This window comes from Lepidochelys kempii, chromosome 14 (assembly GCF_965140285.1).
Source record: "Lepidochelys kempii isolate rLepKem1 chromosome 14, rLepKem1.hap1, whole genome shotgun sequence".
Classification (NCBI taxonomy): Eukaryota; Metazoa; Chordata; order Testudines; family Cheloniidae; genus Lepidochelys; species Lepidochelys kempii.
In genome coordinates, this window is record NC_136393.1 from 27,168,233 (window position 1) to 27,184,651 (window position 16,419).

Genomic DNA, 16,419 nt, shown 5'->3' on the forward strand with positions numbered 1-16,419 from the left:
CCTCTGCTCCCATCTCACAAAGATCTACTAGCATTAGCTCTCATTGAGCTAGCACACTAACAATAGCAGTATAGCCATGGTAGCATGGGCAGCGGTGGCATGGGCTAACAGCCACGTTCATACCCATGGGGTTCAGGAGGGTTTGCACTCAGGGTGGCTGGCCCAGGCTGCTGCTGGCTGTGCTACCGTTGCTACACTACTATTTTTAGTATGCTAGCTCAATGTGACCTTGCACAAGTATATCCATGTGAGCGGGGAATCCCACCCCTAGCCTGTAGGGTAGATGTACCCTCTCCATATGCATCAAAACCCAAACACTATGTTTCAAAGTCCAACTAAGTTTAGTAGATGACAATGTCCCATTGTTTACAAAGCATAATCACTTAGGGCATGTCTACGCTGGGGAGTTTAATTTAAAGCTTTTTGATGTGCATCAGATAATTTGCATTATGTAAGTCATATCAATAGCATGTACACACAATGCCTGTTCTATTTTCAGTTCACATACAGTGAACAGATGGTAGAAGATTGCTGCAAATTGAGGGTGTAGCATTCTTGGGGGTATCCCAGGGTCCTTTGCTTTACCACTGAGCAGCATGCATGTGGGGATTGTTTTTGCTGTGAACTGTGGGAAGACAGGCTCCTGCTCCCTGCTTTTGTGGTGGGAAGAGCAAATATACAGAGCTTCCTCGGGCTATATTACAGCGCTCAAAGCTGGATGAATTCAGCATTGGATTTTGCCCATTGCACCAACAATCTGATGATGCAGGAGCAGAAGACTATTCTATGGTAGCAGCAACTCTGGCAGCAGGAGTACAATCTGCAGTGATGGCAGCAGGTTGACGCAGAATAACGGGAAAATCTGAGCTGTTGGAATGAGGAGACCAGGTCCTGGATCACCTACACAGGGGTCAGCACCATTTCTGGGCCGAAGAAACCACCGTGGATTGGTGGGAGAGGCTCATTCTGTAGACCTGGGATGACAAGCTCTTCAGTGACAAGAGAACTTCAGGACAGGGAGGGCTATCTTTTTTTTATATCTGTGCAGAATTGGCACTGGAACTGCAGCAGCAGTGTACCGATGTGTGGTGCCCCATATCCATGGAGAAACAGGGTTGCCATTGCCATATGGAGGCTAGTCACCCCCAGAATGTTACTGGTATGTGGCCAACCAATTTGGTGTGGGGAGATTAACTGCTGAAGCCATTCTCATGCAGGTCTGCTATGCCACTGATAAGGTGCTTTCTAACCAGTTCATGCAGATGGGTAATGCTCAGGAGATTATTGATGGGTTTGCATACATTGGGTACCCAACCTGTTTTGGGGGTAATTAATGAACCCATGTGCCTAACATTTGCCTGCCCTCACCCCGTTGAGCACAGGATTTGTAAACAGAAAGAGATATTTGTCCATAGTGCTCCAAGGACCGGTGGACCACCATGGCAGGTTTACAGACATAAATGCAGCAGCATTTGGTATGGTCCACAATGCTAGAACCTTTCAGAACTCACTACTGTTCACATAAAATGGAGAAAGACTGTTTACCACCTGAAGCATTGGGGCATTATTGGCGTGGAAGTTGGTCTGGTTATTCTGGGAGATCCAATGTATGGCCTGGTGCCCTAGCTAATGAAGCTATACACGAGCTGCTGGGACAGAAGCAACATTTTAATTATTGCTTTATAGTTGCACAATGAAAGGCCGATGGCACTGTTTGTGGAATAGGTTGGAAGCTGCAGAAAAAAATTGTTCAGTATTAGAGGTGGATGTTGTGTTTTGCCCAATATTTGTGAAAGCAAGGGGGAAAGCCGGGCCGATGGGTGGGAGTCTGAGGTGTGGGGACTTGCTTGGGGGTTCAAACAGCCAGCAAGGAGCACAAACAGCTGTGGGAATGCTGTCAGGGAGGCTACTGTTTGCATTTTGAGTGCCTACCATACCAGAAAAAGTAAGCCTCTGTGTGGGGTGCATTGGGATGGAGACATTGTGAGCACTGAGGGATTGCATGTGGGTGGTTGAAATTTACTGTTCCCTACGTGCTCTTGTAAAACCCTATGAATTATTTTTTGCTGTATTTAAAGGATTCTCTGTGCTAACTGCAATGATGACCCATAATGGATGTATTGTAAATGGTTTTAATATGAAACAATAAAAAAATACAAAAATGTTAATCAAAGCAATGGAAAAATAATGTCTGTTTGGAAATACATTTAGAAAACCAGTCTTTTAAAAAGAAAAGGGGTACATGTCTATACACAAACCTTTAATGACTGCAACAGTGCACATAAAACTTAGAATGCAGCAATAAGAACATTCCAAGTGCAACAGAATGAGGAGAGGGGGAGCAGTTACAGGTGAGTATAGGCCTTGCCTCTGACTCTTCTTATCTGCACGGGTTCTGGGGCTGCGTGCCTCAGCTCAAAATTCTCAGGGGCTCTGCGGGGCTCAAAAGAGCTGGACTCCCAGGCAGAGGCACTGACTTCCCGAGGTCCCAGGGGTGCTTGACCCCCACTCCACCCCAGGCTCTGCCCTCACTTCACCCCCTCCACCAAGCTCCCACCCCACCTCGCCTCTTCCTGTCCCTACCCCACCTCCTCCCTGCCTCTTCCTGCTCCCACTCCTCCCCCTCCTCCCCAGCGCCTCCTGCACACCACTGAACAGCTGAGGGGAGAGGGGAAGGAGCTGATCCGCGGGGCTGCCGGTGGGTGCTGAGCACCCACTATCGGCGCCTATGCCAGGTGCAAATGTTCTCGGTGCCCAGAGATAGGACCTGAGAGGTGAATGGGACCTGCAGGGAGCACTGATTTTGGGATGCAGAGATTAGGAGATGCTGCTGGTGCCAGTAGCCATCATTGTCCACAGGCTGAAGAACATGTCTGGATCCCAAATTACGGGACTGCAGGGCTTTCTGGCCTAGAAGTACCAAGATTCACAGGAGGGCATTCTGGTTCAGGATAGTATCCACAAGTTGCCTCTATATCTCCGTCCTTTTCCATGCTCTCCTTCACCTTGGTAATGCTATCCTGGCCACAGCCACACTTTCCCTTGGCCATTGACATGATCTCCTGGGAAAGCATCATCTCCCTCCCTCTGGATCCTCATGTGCAGGCTTCACCTCTCAGACAGCCTGGTTCGACTCTGTGACTCAGCCATGTAAACATCTCATCCCAACTCTTCCTTTTTCTTCCCCTCAGGTTGGCTATCCTGTCAGCAATTCAGAGAGGCCCTGTCCTTGACTGTTCTGCTGTTGCAGGGTGCTGTGGGAGCAAACAAAACATCAAAACCATCATTTATTGTTCATAATCAGACAAGGCATGATAGCTTTTTTCAGTCTATATGTGTGACCGTTCCTCCCTGAGACTCTTCCCATTCTTGTGGGAACCTCAGAGATGGTAGGTAGGTATGGACTGTGGTGGGTGCCTTTGGATTTCAGTCTACTGTATCTGCTTTCATGCTCTTAGGGTGGGGGGTTGGTTGGAGCTATGTCCTGACTTTCAATGACATTACACTGAGGTGGGGGACTAGTCTTATTCAAAAAAGACAAAGGATAGACTGATGAGATATGCTGTGAAGTTGTTCCCCATGATGGTCCCCCCAGAAGCATGGCTGTAGTGGAAGGGACTTGCAAGCACTATGAGAGGACATGGGCATGGGGTTATTCCCTATAATTTGCAAAACAAACAAACAAACAAAAACCAAGTAATTTCTCAGTCTTAGTTTCTGCTATATCTCCCCTGGAGAAAGTGAAGAGAAAAACAGATAGGGCCCTGCAATGATGGTCAGCTACATGCATGTTACAAGGCATTTGCACTTCAGTGGGGAGCAAGTATTGTTTGTGCCTTGCCTGTGCCTGCAATGTGCATTTATACCTCATGTAAATTACAAAAACTAACCAGATTTCTTTTCCTATAAGCACTATCTCAATAAATTATTGATTGTTGTACAAATACATGCTTTGGCTATTTGAATCTGGTGTGAGAGGAGGAATGGGGTACAGACTGTGACTGCCCCATGCTGGCAGATGCCATTTTGAAGCAGTACAAGGTGAAGGGTGAGTGAAAGACGGGCTCCTAACTTACATCCACCAATAAGTAATACATTGTAAAGATAGGTACTTACATGCTGACATTCCCTCCAGAGGATCTGACTCTTTGGTCTCTGCTTGGTTTAGGGCTGGGAATCCAGGTCAGCTGTTGTAGGGCGGGAATGAGGGTCTTTTGTAGCAGGACTGGGGCTGGCTTTCCAGCTGGCTGTCCTGACCCACAAAGAGATCCTAGCTGTCAGGGGGCAGCTCCTATCCAGCATCCTTCTGCTCATCCTCCCATGAGTCGAGCTGGTCATGCTTGGTAGGGGGAGGTACAGGCAGAAAGTTCAGAGTAATGCCTGGGACAGGTTGTACTGTAATTGTGTAGAACGCTATCCAGTTCTTCAAAAATGGGCAGGTCACATGTCCCCTGCCAGATTATCTCCTTTCATCCCTCATTTCAGTATGCTTTCTCCTGAGATGATTGTTGTTTATTTGGCATTGGCTGGTGTCCTGGTTGCGACCCTTTGTGGACATCTGTTTTACAATGTCCATAAAAAGGTCCTATTCCTGTGCTTTCCCACAAGAGGTTCCTGAGCCAATGCATCTCCCCAGATGGCAGTGAGATATAGTGCCTCAGCACAGCTCCAAGGAGCTGTGCGAGGCACGTTATGCGGCTTCTGGAGTGTTATTGTGGTTGCATCACCAGAATAATGATACACTGGGATTGAGGAGCAAACAGGCAATATCTGGCTCTGTGCCAATTTTTACAGGGCGACGCATTATCCAGAAAACAGGACCCCCGTGGAGGGAGGGCACACAATGGACAGGTCAGTAACAGTCAAACTGCAAAGCACTGTGGGATAGCCATTGAAAGCATGAAAAAAGTGGAGCACAGCAATCACATACACACAAACAAAAAACCAAACTATTTCAATTTGAAGCAAACCTAGTCCACTTTGCAAGAGGACTCCAGCATTCCAGACAAATGCAGAGTTAGTGTGCGGTGATAAGTTTCATTGTATGTATGCAATGTAAGCAGAGTCTGAATGAGCTCAAGTCATAAGTCACTTTGTTACTGGGGCAGGGGTACTAAAGGGTTGTTATCCTCGTTGTGTGAATCAAGGGCAGAAGAACAGTGCTAGGCATACTCTGATCGAGGGACTCAGGCTCAACTAAATTGCACTTGCTAAGCAGGTGATGTGTGTGCCAAAACCCAGTGGAGTCACGAGAGGGTGGGGACAGGTACTTGTACCTGGTGGTGTGGGTCCTGCCAAAGGCTCCGAACCACTATTTAACCCTGCATCTCTCCACAGTGTAATAACAGAGCTGATTAAGATTCAACTGAGAGTCTTGTTACACACCACAGAACTGAAATCACTGATAACCAGGTCTAAGCGTTCAGCCTGCTTTGGGACGGTGTCTCTGATGCACAAGACGGCCCAGTCCACACTGGTAGTGAGGCTACACCACTAACAGCTGAAATCACTGAGAACTGTGTTAAGTGGTGGGATCTCGAGACATCCCAAAGGGTGCGGAGCGAAGTGGCTGGCAGGCAGAACGGAGCAGTGAGCAGGGTGGCCAGTGGAACAACTGGTGGAGTGGTGAGTGGACGGCAGGGCGGAGTGGCAAGCGGCTGACAGGGTGGCTGATGCCAAAGCAAGCTCCTGGACAGCAGAACAAGCAAGGTGCCCCCATTCCCCACTAGGGTGGGAAGTGAGCTCACCTCTGAACTTTGGGTCTTCACTGATCAAGGACAACAGTCGTAAGCGGGTTGTGGCGGACAGAAGAAAGGAAGGGTGCATTAAAGGAACTTTTGGTTGCTGGACTTAAGAACCCGAGCCAAAAGAACCCTGCCCAACATACTCTCGGGTGGGTCTTTTGCTCATGGTTTTATGTTTATGAATCCGGCTTGCGACGTTTTCCCAAAGTAACGCCGGGTTACTTCTCTTCTCTTATTATCTCTCCTGTGCGCTTGTGAGAGGGGAAGTATTGACTCTTGGAGATGACCAGTGGATGGTATGTAATTGTCCCAGGTTACTGGGTGGGGGCCGTTTTTGTGTTGTATTGTTGAAAAGGAACCCCTAGATATTGAACTCAGCTGTTGCTGCTGTCAACTCCAACTGACAGAAGGGTTACATATGCAAATTGTTTTCAAACTAGATTAATGTCATTTCATCCAGTTTGAAACCCCGTGTGTAGACAATCTCTTAAAACAAAGCAAGATAATTGAACCAGGTATGTCATAAATCTTACACGGCTACATAAACATAAACATACTGGGTGAAATCCTGGCCCCGCTGAAGTAAATAGAAGTTTTGTCATTCACTTCAGTGGGCCAGGGTTCCATCAGTTAATCCTTTCAAGTACAAATAAATGCATGTTTCATTATGACACCTCCATTTTAATTCTCAACAAAAACAACACATATCAAAAAATCCATGATATCTTGATTTCAGTGTCCAAACATTTTCTTAAGTGTTACTGCTGAGGGAAATACGTCACATAAATGTGTACTTTCAATAGTTCTTTTCCCCCAGTAAACTGCCTATAAACACTTTTTAGTTTCACCGGGAAAACATATAACATTGACTATCTATATATATGTTTGTGCGTCTGTTTGGAAGCTGATCACTATGTGTTTTTGTATATATATTTAATGTTTTTGTTTATGTTTTGAAATTATTGATGGAAATAGTTACTTTGAGTGAGAGCTAAGGTTGTGTTACAACGAACTGTGCACTCCTTTATATTGCATAAGAATCAATGTGTTTGTCTTATGTGGACACTGTAAGATTAATACTTAGTTTTAGGGTGATCAGACATCCTGCTTTGGCCAGGACAGTCCCTTTTTTAAGCCCTGTCCCGGCTGTCCTGACTTTTTTCAAGTTGATCAGGTGGCAAGAGCAAATGGGACAAATGCCCACTTTTGTCAAGAAGTGGGGTGCAGAGGAACATATGTGGGGGGGGGCGAGTGGTGATGCCAGCTATGCATGGGGGGGAGGGGCAGGCAGGGCTCAAGCGAGCAGCGACACCAACCTCACATGCTGGTGGGGGAAGAGGAGTGCTCGGGCCAGGGGCTCAGGCCAGCCCCACATGTCGGGGGGCCCTCAGGCGAATGACTCGGGCCAGCCCCATGTGCGGGGGCGGTCAGGGGAGGGCACAGGTTAGCTCCACACAATGTCCCATTTTCCCTTTGGGAAATATGGTCACCCTCCTTAGTTTATTATTAATAGTCGTCGTAGTAGTAGCGTGCAGAGACCCCACTGTGCTAGGACTCTGTACAAAGAGACATTCCCAGCTCCAGAGAGCTGAATCTGTACACACTGTAATCAGTGGAAAATCTCCTGCTGACTTAAGTGGGATCAGGCTCAGGACTTGCATAGACAAGAAACAGAAGGATGGAGATGAAGGGATACAACACAGAGTGATCATTGACGGGTGGCAAACCTCGTTAGTTCAGTGGGTTCTAACTGCTTTGCTTAATTAGGGTCATTTATAAATCCCAACATCTGGAAATTCATCTCGCTCCAAAGTTATCCAGCATTTGTCTGGGGCTGTGAACAATTTGCTGAGTTTCAAGCTGATTTCACTTCTTTTTTTGGCTAAGCAACACTAAGGTCTTAAACATAACTCGATGGCATTCCTCTGTTTGTCTATTTATAGTAGGCCTTTCTGGCCTTAAATCTTGAAATATACGAATAAAAACATACCTCTGCAATATGGTTCAATAAATTTCTATTTACCCCTTTAGTATGGTTATTTTGAAATGTTACCCCATTTTTAGTCAGGTTTCTTACCAGTTTCTACTGCAGATTCTTGTAACTTTTTCAAACAATCTTTTTTATACTTAAGCCACTTCGTCGTCGTTTTCTGCAGCAGAGAACCTAAGACCTGCACATACAGAAAATATTGTAAATGAAGAAACTGAGTTTGAACTTTGTATTTTTCTAGGTGGGATAGTTTTCTGCTACTTTAACAGTTGAAATAAGTAATATAAAAAATTCAAGAGTTGTCACTTTTTCTCTGGCCAAGCGATATGTTTTACACTCCTATGTTCTCCCCCATGCCACACATTTTTGTCAAACTTCCAACTGGACACTGAATATATCACCTCGACAGAGCCATGCTGTCCAAGTTGTGTGCTATGACTCATAAATCCTGAAACATTTTCAAGCCGTTAACAATTGGATTATACGCAGAGGTTGATTAATCGTTGTTGAATATTTATGTTTTCACTGGATTATTTGATTGATATGACTGGAAATAATTCATGGGACTGTTTGTTTATTAGTATATTTTACAGATTGTCAAGGATGCCCGGAGCATTGGCTGAGAGCTCTTTCATTGCAGTTTAATATAATTGTGAAGAAATAAATAAGTAATACCATTTTGTTAACGTCACCTTTAAAGAGGTAAATCCCTTCCCAGCATATCCCTCCGAGACTCCAGACACTAATCCTTGTTTCAGCAGACCTCCCCGGCAACCCCTCAGTATCCCTGTTTCAAGTAAGGCAATTGAAAAACTAGCAAAGACTCATCTCCATTTTCATAGATTCCAAGGCCAGAAGGGAGCATTGTGATAATCTAGTCTGACTCCCTGTATAACACAGGACATAACATAACATAAGAATGGTCATACTGGGTCAGAACAATAGCCCATTGAGCCCAATATCCTGTCTTCTGACATTGGCAGATTCCAGATGTTTCAGAGGGAATGAACCGAACAGGGCAATTATCAAGTGATCCACCCCCTGTCATCGATTCCCAGTTTCTGGCAGGTGGAGGTTTAGGAACACCCAGATGATAGGTTGCATCCCTGACCATCTTGGCTAAGAGACATTGATGGACCTATCCTCCATTAACTTATCTCATTCTTTTTTGAACCCAGTTAGTTATACTTTTGGCCTTCACAACTTCCCCTGGAGATGGTTTCCATAGGTCAGCTGTGCATTGTGTGGAGAAATACTTCTTTTTATTTGTTGAAAACTTATTGCCCATTAATTTAATTGGTGACTCCTGGTTCTTGTGTTATATGAAGGCATACTCCTTATTCACTGTCTCCACACCATTCCTGATTTTATAGACCTCTACCATATCTCCCCTGAATTATCTCTCTTCTAAGATGAACAGTCTCAGTCTTTTTAATATTTCCTTATATGAAAGATGTTCCACACCCCTAATATTTTTGTTGCTCTTTTCTCCACCTTTTCTAACTCTGATATCTTTTTTCAGATGGGGAGACCAGAACTGTATGCATTATTCAATGTGTGGGGGTACAATGGATTTATATAGCGGCATTATATTTATTGTCTTATTACCTCTCTCCATTGTGAAAATGGACCATTTATTCCTACCCTTTGTTTCCTATCTTCCAGCCACTCACTGATTCATTAGAGGGCCTTTCCTCTTATCCCAGGACTATTTACTTTGCTTAAGAGCCTTTGGTGTGGGACCTTGTCAAAGGCTTTATATATTCACTGGATCACCCTTGTCCACATGATTGGATTTTGGAACAGCTGCCCCTGGCGTGGAAAGGACTTTCCCTGCTGTGTTCCTTTCCTGTGCACACCTTTTCTTGGCCAGAGCTGCCTGCAGAGCAGACTCCATCTTGGCCACAAGGGCACTAAAGTTACATATACAAAAACAAGTGGAGAGTTTAAGATGACGAGTTGATCCAACAAATGGGTGGAGCAAAAGTAACAAGGCTACAACTGCTTTTCCAATGCCCCTATTCCTGGAAGGAACTCCCTGTAAACATCCACAAAACCATCCTCCTTCAAACCCACCTCTGCAGAGATGCCTGCAAGATACCTGATAACAGTTAGACATTTTGTGAATGTTCTGGATGGGGGCCTGAAGGCCTTGGGTCCAGGTACGTGGCTGCAGTACATGCTCACAGTGCAGGGTTCTCATCTGGCAGCCAGGCAGCCTGCTCTCATAGCTCGTGGTTATCTGTGGTGTGCTGTGCCAGTTAGGCCCACGGTGCCATGTTTTCATCATAGAGCCGTGCTCTTGCTTGTGCCGAGCTTGGGTCTCTGTTGCAAGCTGCAATACTTGGACTCGAAGCTGGGGAGCTCCTCCTGGGAGCAGTCAACCTGTACAGGTATTTCCAGTACCCTCCAGGGCATGCTGGGCAAGGAGTGGCCTTCACTGTGAGCTAGGCTGGCCAAGGCAAACTGTCAGCATCCTGTGAAGTGCAGTTGGGACCAAGGGTTGGAGTCAGGTTATACCTGAGGCTGAGTAGTGGAGGAGCTTATCATCAAGTTCTAGGCTGGGGTTAATATCAAGGATCAGAGTTCGATAAAGGTTTCAAGGTCTGAGTCAAGAAACAAGGTCCAAGTCAAGCTGAGGTCTAAACCAGGAGTTCAAGAGCAGGAATGGCCATGACAGCTACAGAAAATCCACACTGTTGCCTGGACAGTTCCCAGAATGACCCTTGTGTTTATATAGGGCAGGGAGCCAATCAGGAGCCATAGGGCTGCTGCCTGTCAGACCCCTTGAGGCAGAACTTTCTGTGGTCTGTGTCAGCAGTGGGGCAAGGGGAGAGGAGTGTGAGCTGGTTACAGCTGCTGGTGGGTGGCAGCATGGAGGTGTTTGTTGCCTAGCTGCTCTGCAGGCCTGGGTTTAAGGACACTCTGTGCCTTACACCACTAAAACACAAACTATCAAAATATACAAAGTCAATATCCTTAAGTCAAACTCTCTAAGTTCTCAAGCAGCATTTTGCTTACTTAGCCTATCTGTAAATTTAGATTATTACTGATGGAAATATTTTTTCATTGGTTTGTGTGCGTACAGTAAAATCAACTTTTACTGACATTTACTGATAAAAATCTAATTCTTCCAAACCTACTCCTAATCCATGGGTCAAGGCTGCTGATAAATCTAATATCAGCATGGATGCTCGATCTTTATTTATCCACTGCCAGGAGAAGATCATCAGTCATTGTAATGAGACCAGTCTCTATGCCAAGCCCTGGTAGATATCCTGCCAGAGGCCAAGAAACCAGAGGCATCCAGAAACTCCAAGGACACTTGCCATGACCTTTCTTACAATCATAACCAAGAACAAACAATTTGATGCTGGTCAGTTATTGTCCAGCTCGTCATCATCAAGAGATGGTTTCTGGAAGGGAGGCTGAACATAAGCTTCCTTTAAAGCAGCAGTCCTTACAGTGAAGAGGCACCTTTCAGTTTTCCAAGGAAAATCCATTTCCATTTGGCTGAGTTGAATGCTTCTGAAAAATTGCCATTTGCACATATACAATGTACGTTGTCTGGGTTGCGAACAGTTTTGGTGAAATGCCAAAAGCTGATAGGCTGCACTGCACACATGTCTGGTCTTCAGTGTGCTGTAGACTCCACTCCTGACTGACGGCTAAGTGCTCCTCAGGGAAACCCAGGATTTATAATCCTGATCAGAAGGTCCCATCCGCACAGCAACGCCTAAATACCTTTAAAAATCTGGGCCAAAGTAACTGAGATCCAGAAGATTGTGTGAGTCCACACAAGTAGCCTCCTGGGGACATATCTGTATCTTATCCATTAGATTCAGAGCATGTTAGAACAACATAGCAGATCTATTGACTGTCTGTAATGTTTGTAAAACAGGAATAATAGTTGTTAAAACCTATCTCTTAAATGGGGCTTCTCATTCATACCCACCTTTGCAAAGTTTCTGTGTGATTTTCAGTTCTTCAGTGTGTGCTGAGGGATAATAGCGTTGTTGAATGGAAAGGAGTGTGTCAGAAAGGGTTGGTGTTGTCATAATGGCAGTGAGTTAATGCTTAGAAAATGGTTTTGTTCTGGGTGTGAATATTGCCTTAAGATATCCTTGCTTTTTAGTGTTTCTTTCTCAGGAAATACCCATCAGCAACCATAACTCTCAATTAAGGAAGTTTTTTTAATGTGAATTTCCAAATCCCCCAGAATTATTGTATGCAAATAAGATTTTTAATGAGCCAGGACTGGAGACTGGTTGAAGGTTTTGAGAGAGGGTCTAAAAGAAAAGTGGAGGTGCAGTGCTGAGCGCTCCAGCTTCCTCTGTCTTGTGCTAAAAGCCTGCCAGCATGAAAGCTTTCAGTGCTAGACAGAGGGGATTTGAGCTTTCTTTTCTGGGAGCATGAAGTTTGAAATAGCTCAGAGAGGACTGTTTCCCCAGCTCCTTGTTTTCCCCAGCACTGCTCCCAGGCCAGCTTCAGGCTCATGACTGTGAGCCGCCCATACTTTAAATCCCCTGGAGTGGAAAGACTAATTATTCTTCACATGATGGACTTGTAAGATAAGGAGAGAATATTTATAAGAGCCATGAGAAAGGAATGTTTGTTTCCAGGACAAAAAACATCTTGGCTTTTCCCTGATGTGGGCCCCAAAATGCAGGCGACCAGGAGAGATTCTTGGGACAACCACTGGTCAGTGAACTTCATCTTAAGAGGCAAGTAAATGGAGATGACGCATTCGTAGAAAAAGCGGCTCCATTTAATTGACACAAGTTTGGTTTACAATAAACAAACAGGGGTAAATGACCAAGGAAATACAGGGAAAGCTCTCAGAACTGCTACCTGGATCCTCTCTAGTCCCAGCTGTCACTGCACATGCTGAGAAAGAGGTTCTGGACAGCACCCACCACAGAAGGGGCAGGACGTTTAAAGGTACAAGGACACAGATTCATCACATTTTCTGATTCGGTTGCAAGCTTTCATATATAGAGAAATTGAAACAGCAGTAGCTGGTAACTATTGACAGCATAAACTTCTGTGAGACACATGACTTAGTGCTGAATGACATTCTGATTAAAAGAGTAGCACTATACAAAATCAGTGCAGCATATACTAAATATATTAAACAGCCTCCTAAGCTATAGATCTCAAAAGGTAATTGTAAATCTGGAGTCATCATCCAATGAGGGTTTTTTTAGTTGAGTTCCCTCGGGATCTGCGCTTGACCTAATGCTAGCCAATATCTTTATCAATGATTTGGAAGAAAACATAAAATCATTAGTGGTGAAGTTTGCAGGGGACACAACTTGTGGTGGAGTGGTCCATAATGATAAGCACAAGTCAGCTACAAAGAGCAATGTGAAAGCTGGGTTCATTTGAACAATAGTCATTTTAATACTCCCAGGAGCCAGGAATGCAGGTTACACCTCTGGGACAGCAATGACTCAGAAAAGAATTTAGGTATCATGGGGTAAACCAACTGAATACAAGTTCCCAATGCCATGCTCTGGTTAAGGGGGCTAATGAAATTCATGGATGTATTAGCAGGGGAATATCAAGTAGGGAGGTGGTATTGTTGCTGTATATGGCATTAGTGATACTATTACTGGACAATTATTTTGAGTAAATAATACTGACAAATTGGAAAGGATTGAGAAAAGCACTACAAGAAAGATTTGAGGTCTGGAAAACCCACCTAAAAGTGAGGGACTGAGAAAGCTTATCCAAGAAAGGGTTGTCACAGTTCAGAGCAACTGCACCTATATTCCCCCTCTGTGGTCCAGCAAGGGCACCAGCTTAAGACTCCCGGCTCCTCAGCCATCATCTCTTTTGGGCGGAGATCCCCATCTCGCTCCCTCCTGATCAGGGTACTTCCAGACTGCACAGCTCACTGTCTATACTGTGACCTCCCCAGCAATGCCGGCCTGCTTTATTTTTCTCTTCAGAGATGGTACACAGTGTAATTGTCACAGTTAAACTACCACGCAGCTCTTTCTAAGCAAGCACATTTATTCTTAATGAGAACAAGATCTTTCATTAGTAACTCAGTTACTCCATTATACAGTTTGTCTTTGAACTGTCCTCATGTAATAGGGGATGAGCAGATAAAAGGTCCCCTCCTCTAGGTGCAACTTCCAAAACTGAGTCTGTAGGTCCGAGTTTACAATCTCCTTCTCCCAAGTACTTCCTAAGAATTCCACTTCACACATATTGTCCCAAAAGATCAGTCGTGTCTGCTACATTATTCAACATCGTCTTTTGAAGCTCAAAATACATCTCAGAGATTAATTGTGTCTTCCTCCAAAAGAAGTTCCAGACAATTCCACAATAATGCATAAACATTTGCATTTTTCAAACAAACTCCTAAAATACTTAAACCTAATTCAGTACGGTTTAACTTAATTCAATAAGGTTTGTTCAGGATATTTCAGGAGGTTGCCATATCTGTTACAAAAGTGAGAGTGACTTGATCACAGTCCGTAAGTACCAACATGGGGAGAACATTTCTGCTAGTAGTGGGCTCTTTAATCTAATAGACAAAATCAGAACAAGATCCTGTGTCTGGAAGCTGAAGCTAGATAAATTCAGGCTAGAGATAGGGCACAAATTTTTAACAGTGAGCATAATTAACCTTTTGAACAACTTAATTGGGACCTCTTCATCACTTGGAATCTTTACATCAAGACTGGATGTCTCTTTTTAAAAGATATGGTCTAGCTCAACTAGAAATTATAGCATTGATGTGGGAATCACTGGGTAGATTTTCCATCCCATGTTACGCAGAAGGTCAGATCATAATGATCTCTTCTGACATTAAAATCTATGGGTGAAAGCCTGGCCCCATTGAAGTCAATGGGAGTTTTGCCACTGACCTCAGAGGGGTCAAAATTTCGCCCTGTGAATCTTGTTAAAATGAAGGTGAAATAAAGTAATACAAATTTATTTGGAATATGCTACTTAATGCTGGAATATTCTTTATTTGGAATATGCTGAGAAATTGTTGGCCAGTCAGACTGAATGATCACAGGCTGTAAACAACAAAAAAGTACTACATAGGCTCCGAAAAAGCTCTAAAAGTTTAAATAGTTACTAATATTTGTAACCATTCCCTTAATCTACCTGTCTATCAGGGGGACATGGATGTGAAAAATTACAATTGCTTCTTCCTCACCAAGACATGCTTCAAGTTTATTACAGTATTATAAATGAATCAAAGCTGATGTTATTACTGAGAATATGGATGGAAAATATAACAGGGATGAAATCCTGGCCTCATTGAAGTTAATGAGTTTTACTTTTGACTTCCCCGGGCCCAGGATTTCACCCCATGTGTCCTCATGATTTGATATGTCTTAGAAAGTACAGTGATGATTCAGTTTTAAGTGAATCTCTGTGAAATCATTTGCGTGGTTAGAATTGTCTGAGTGCAATATGATTTTGTTCATTCAAAAATTCAAAGCCTTGGTGATATTCATTGACTTTGTATTATTTATTCATACAAATTTTAAAAGCAAAAGTAAAACAAAACTCCATGAAATGTATTCAACAAGATACGCTTCCCTCAGTAAATCTGTCAGTTATATTCAGATAGGAGAAAATTTAACTTTCTTTTTACTCACAGGAATCTTAAATCTGTGTTTTAATCTCAGTCAGAACAGAATGAAATTTACCATTATACTTTATGAAACTGTTAAAAAAAAATCTGCCTAGCTCACTACAGATATAGCCTTTTTTAAAAAAAATAAAAATTTCCTTGAAGTGAATTTTATGGCAACCCATTGAGAAGAAATGTTTCAAACTCTTCTATATTCTACATATGTCAATAATCTATGGTAAAAATTAAAATGTGATCTTATTAAAATCTTTCACTGTATTTAAAGAAAATGTAGTGTTTTGCAAAAGAAGCTAATGTAAATACTGTATGTATTTTTGCTGCCTTTTGTAAACAGACTACAGTTTTAAAATTGATACTCAGATTTGGTAGTTAACACAATGTCTGTTAATATTAAAACAGCCTTTATAAAGGAAATTCAAAAACAATATATTCAATATAAAAACCAGCATTAAAATAGGAAAACATTAATATATGACCTGGATAAGAGCAGTAAATTGGGAAATAACATGCTAGGGCTTATAAATCAATAGCACTCTTTTTGCATTTTGAAATGCTTAACAAATTGCTAAACAAGTACCATTTATGCATATTAAAATGCTAGGTGAAAGGACTGTCTAGGTTTTAAAATCAATCATTGATCATTAAACTTTCTTACCTGTTTTACCACAAACAGTGTCATAACAATAGAAACAGCTCCAGGAGATGCTCTGGAAGAGAACCACATGTTGGAGCAGAGACCAGACTGTGTGAAGATACCCATAACGGCAGACTTGGTTCAAGAGTTATGTGCTGTGCTCTTGCTGTACGATAGAGCCAATTCCCCACCTTGTTCCGTGAAAAGTTTACTGCCTGCACTTCTAAAATTACAGACAATTTCACAACTGTGACTATTTCCTGGGTCTGAATTTAATCAAGCCAACAAATCTGTTGAACCAGTTTTGAGACTCTGACTTCCTTTTGTTTCTCTGTGTAAAGGCAAAGGGAATTTACTCTAAACTGCACAAGCTTGTCTGCTTTCTGTTGTTTGTCAGCCAATGAGAATTAGCGAAAGTATTACACAT

The 16,419-nt window shown here is 43.3% G+C and overlaps 1 protein-coding gene across 1 annotated transcript in view; it reads right to left on the reverse strand.

Moving 5' to 3' along the window:
• Positions 1-16,072, reverse strand: part of GLP2R (glucagon like peptide 2 receptor) — a 120,240-nt gene extending 104,168 nt beyond the window's left edge. The window contains exons 1-2 of the mRNA XM_073310817.1: positions 16,014-16,072; positions 7,822-7,915 (exon numbers count right to left, since the gene is read on the reverse strand). Of these exons, the coding sequence (XP_073166918.1) occupies positions 7,822-7,915; positions 16,014-16,037 (118 nt within the window). The 5' untranslated portion in view covers positions 16,038-16,072. The remainder of the gene's footprint in view (positions 1-7,821; positions 7,916-16,013) is intronic.
• Positions 16,073-16,419: the final 347 nt, after the last annotated feature.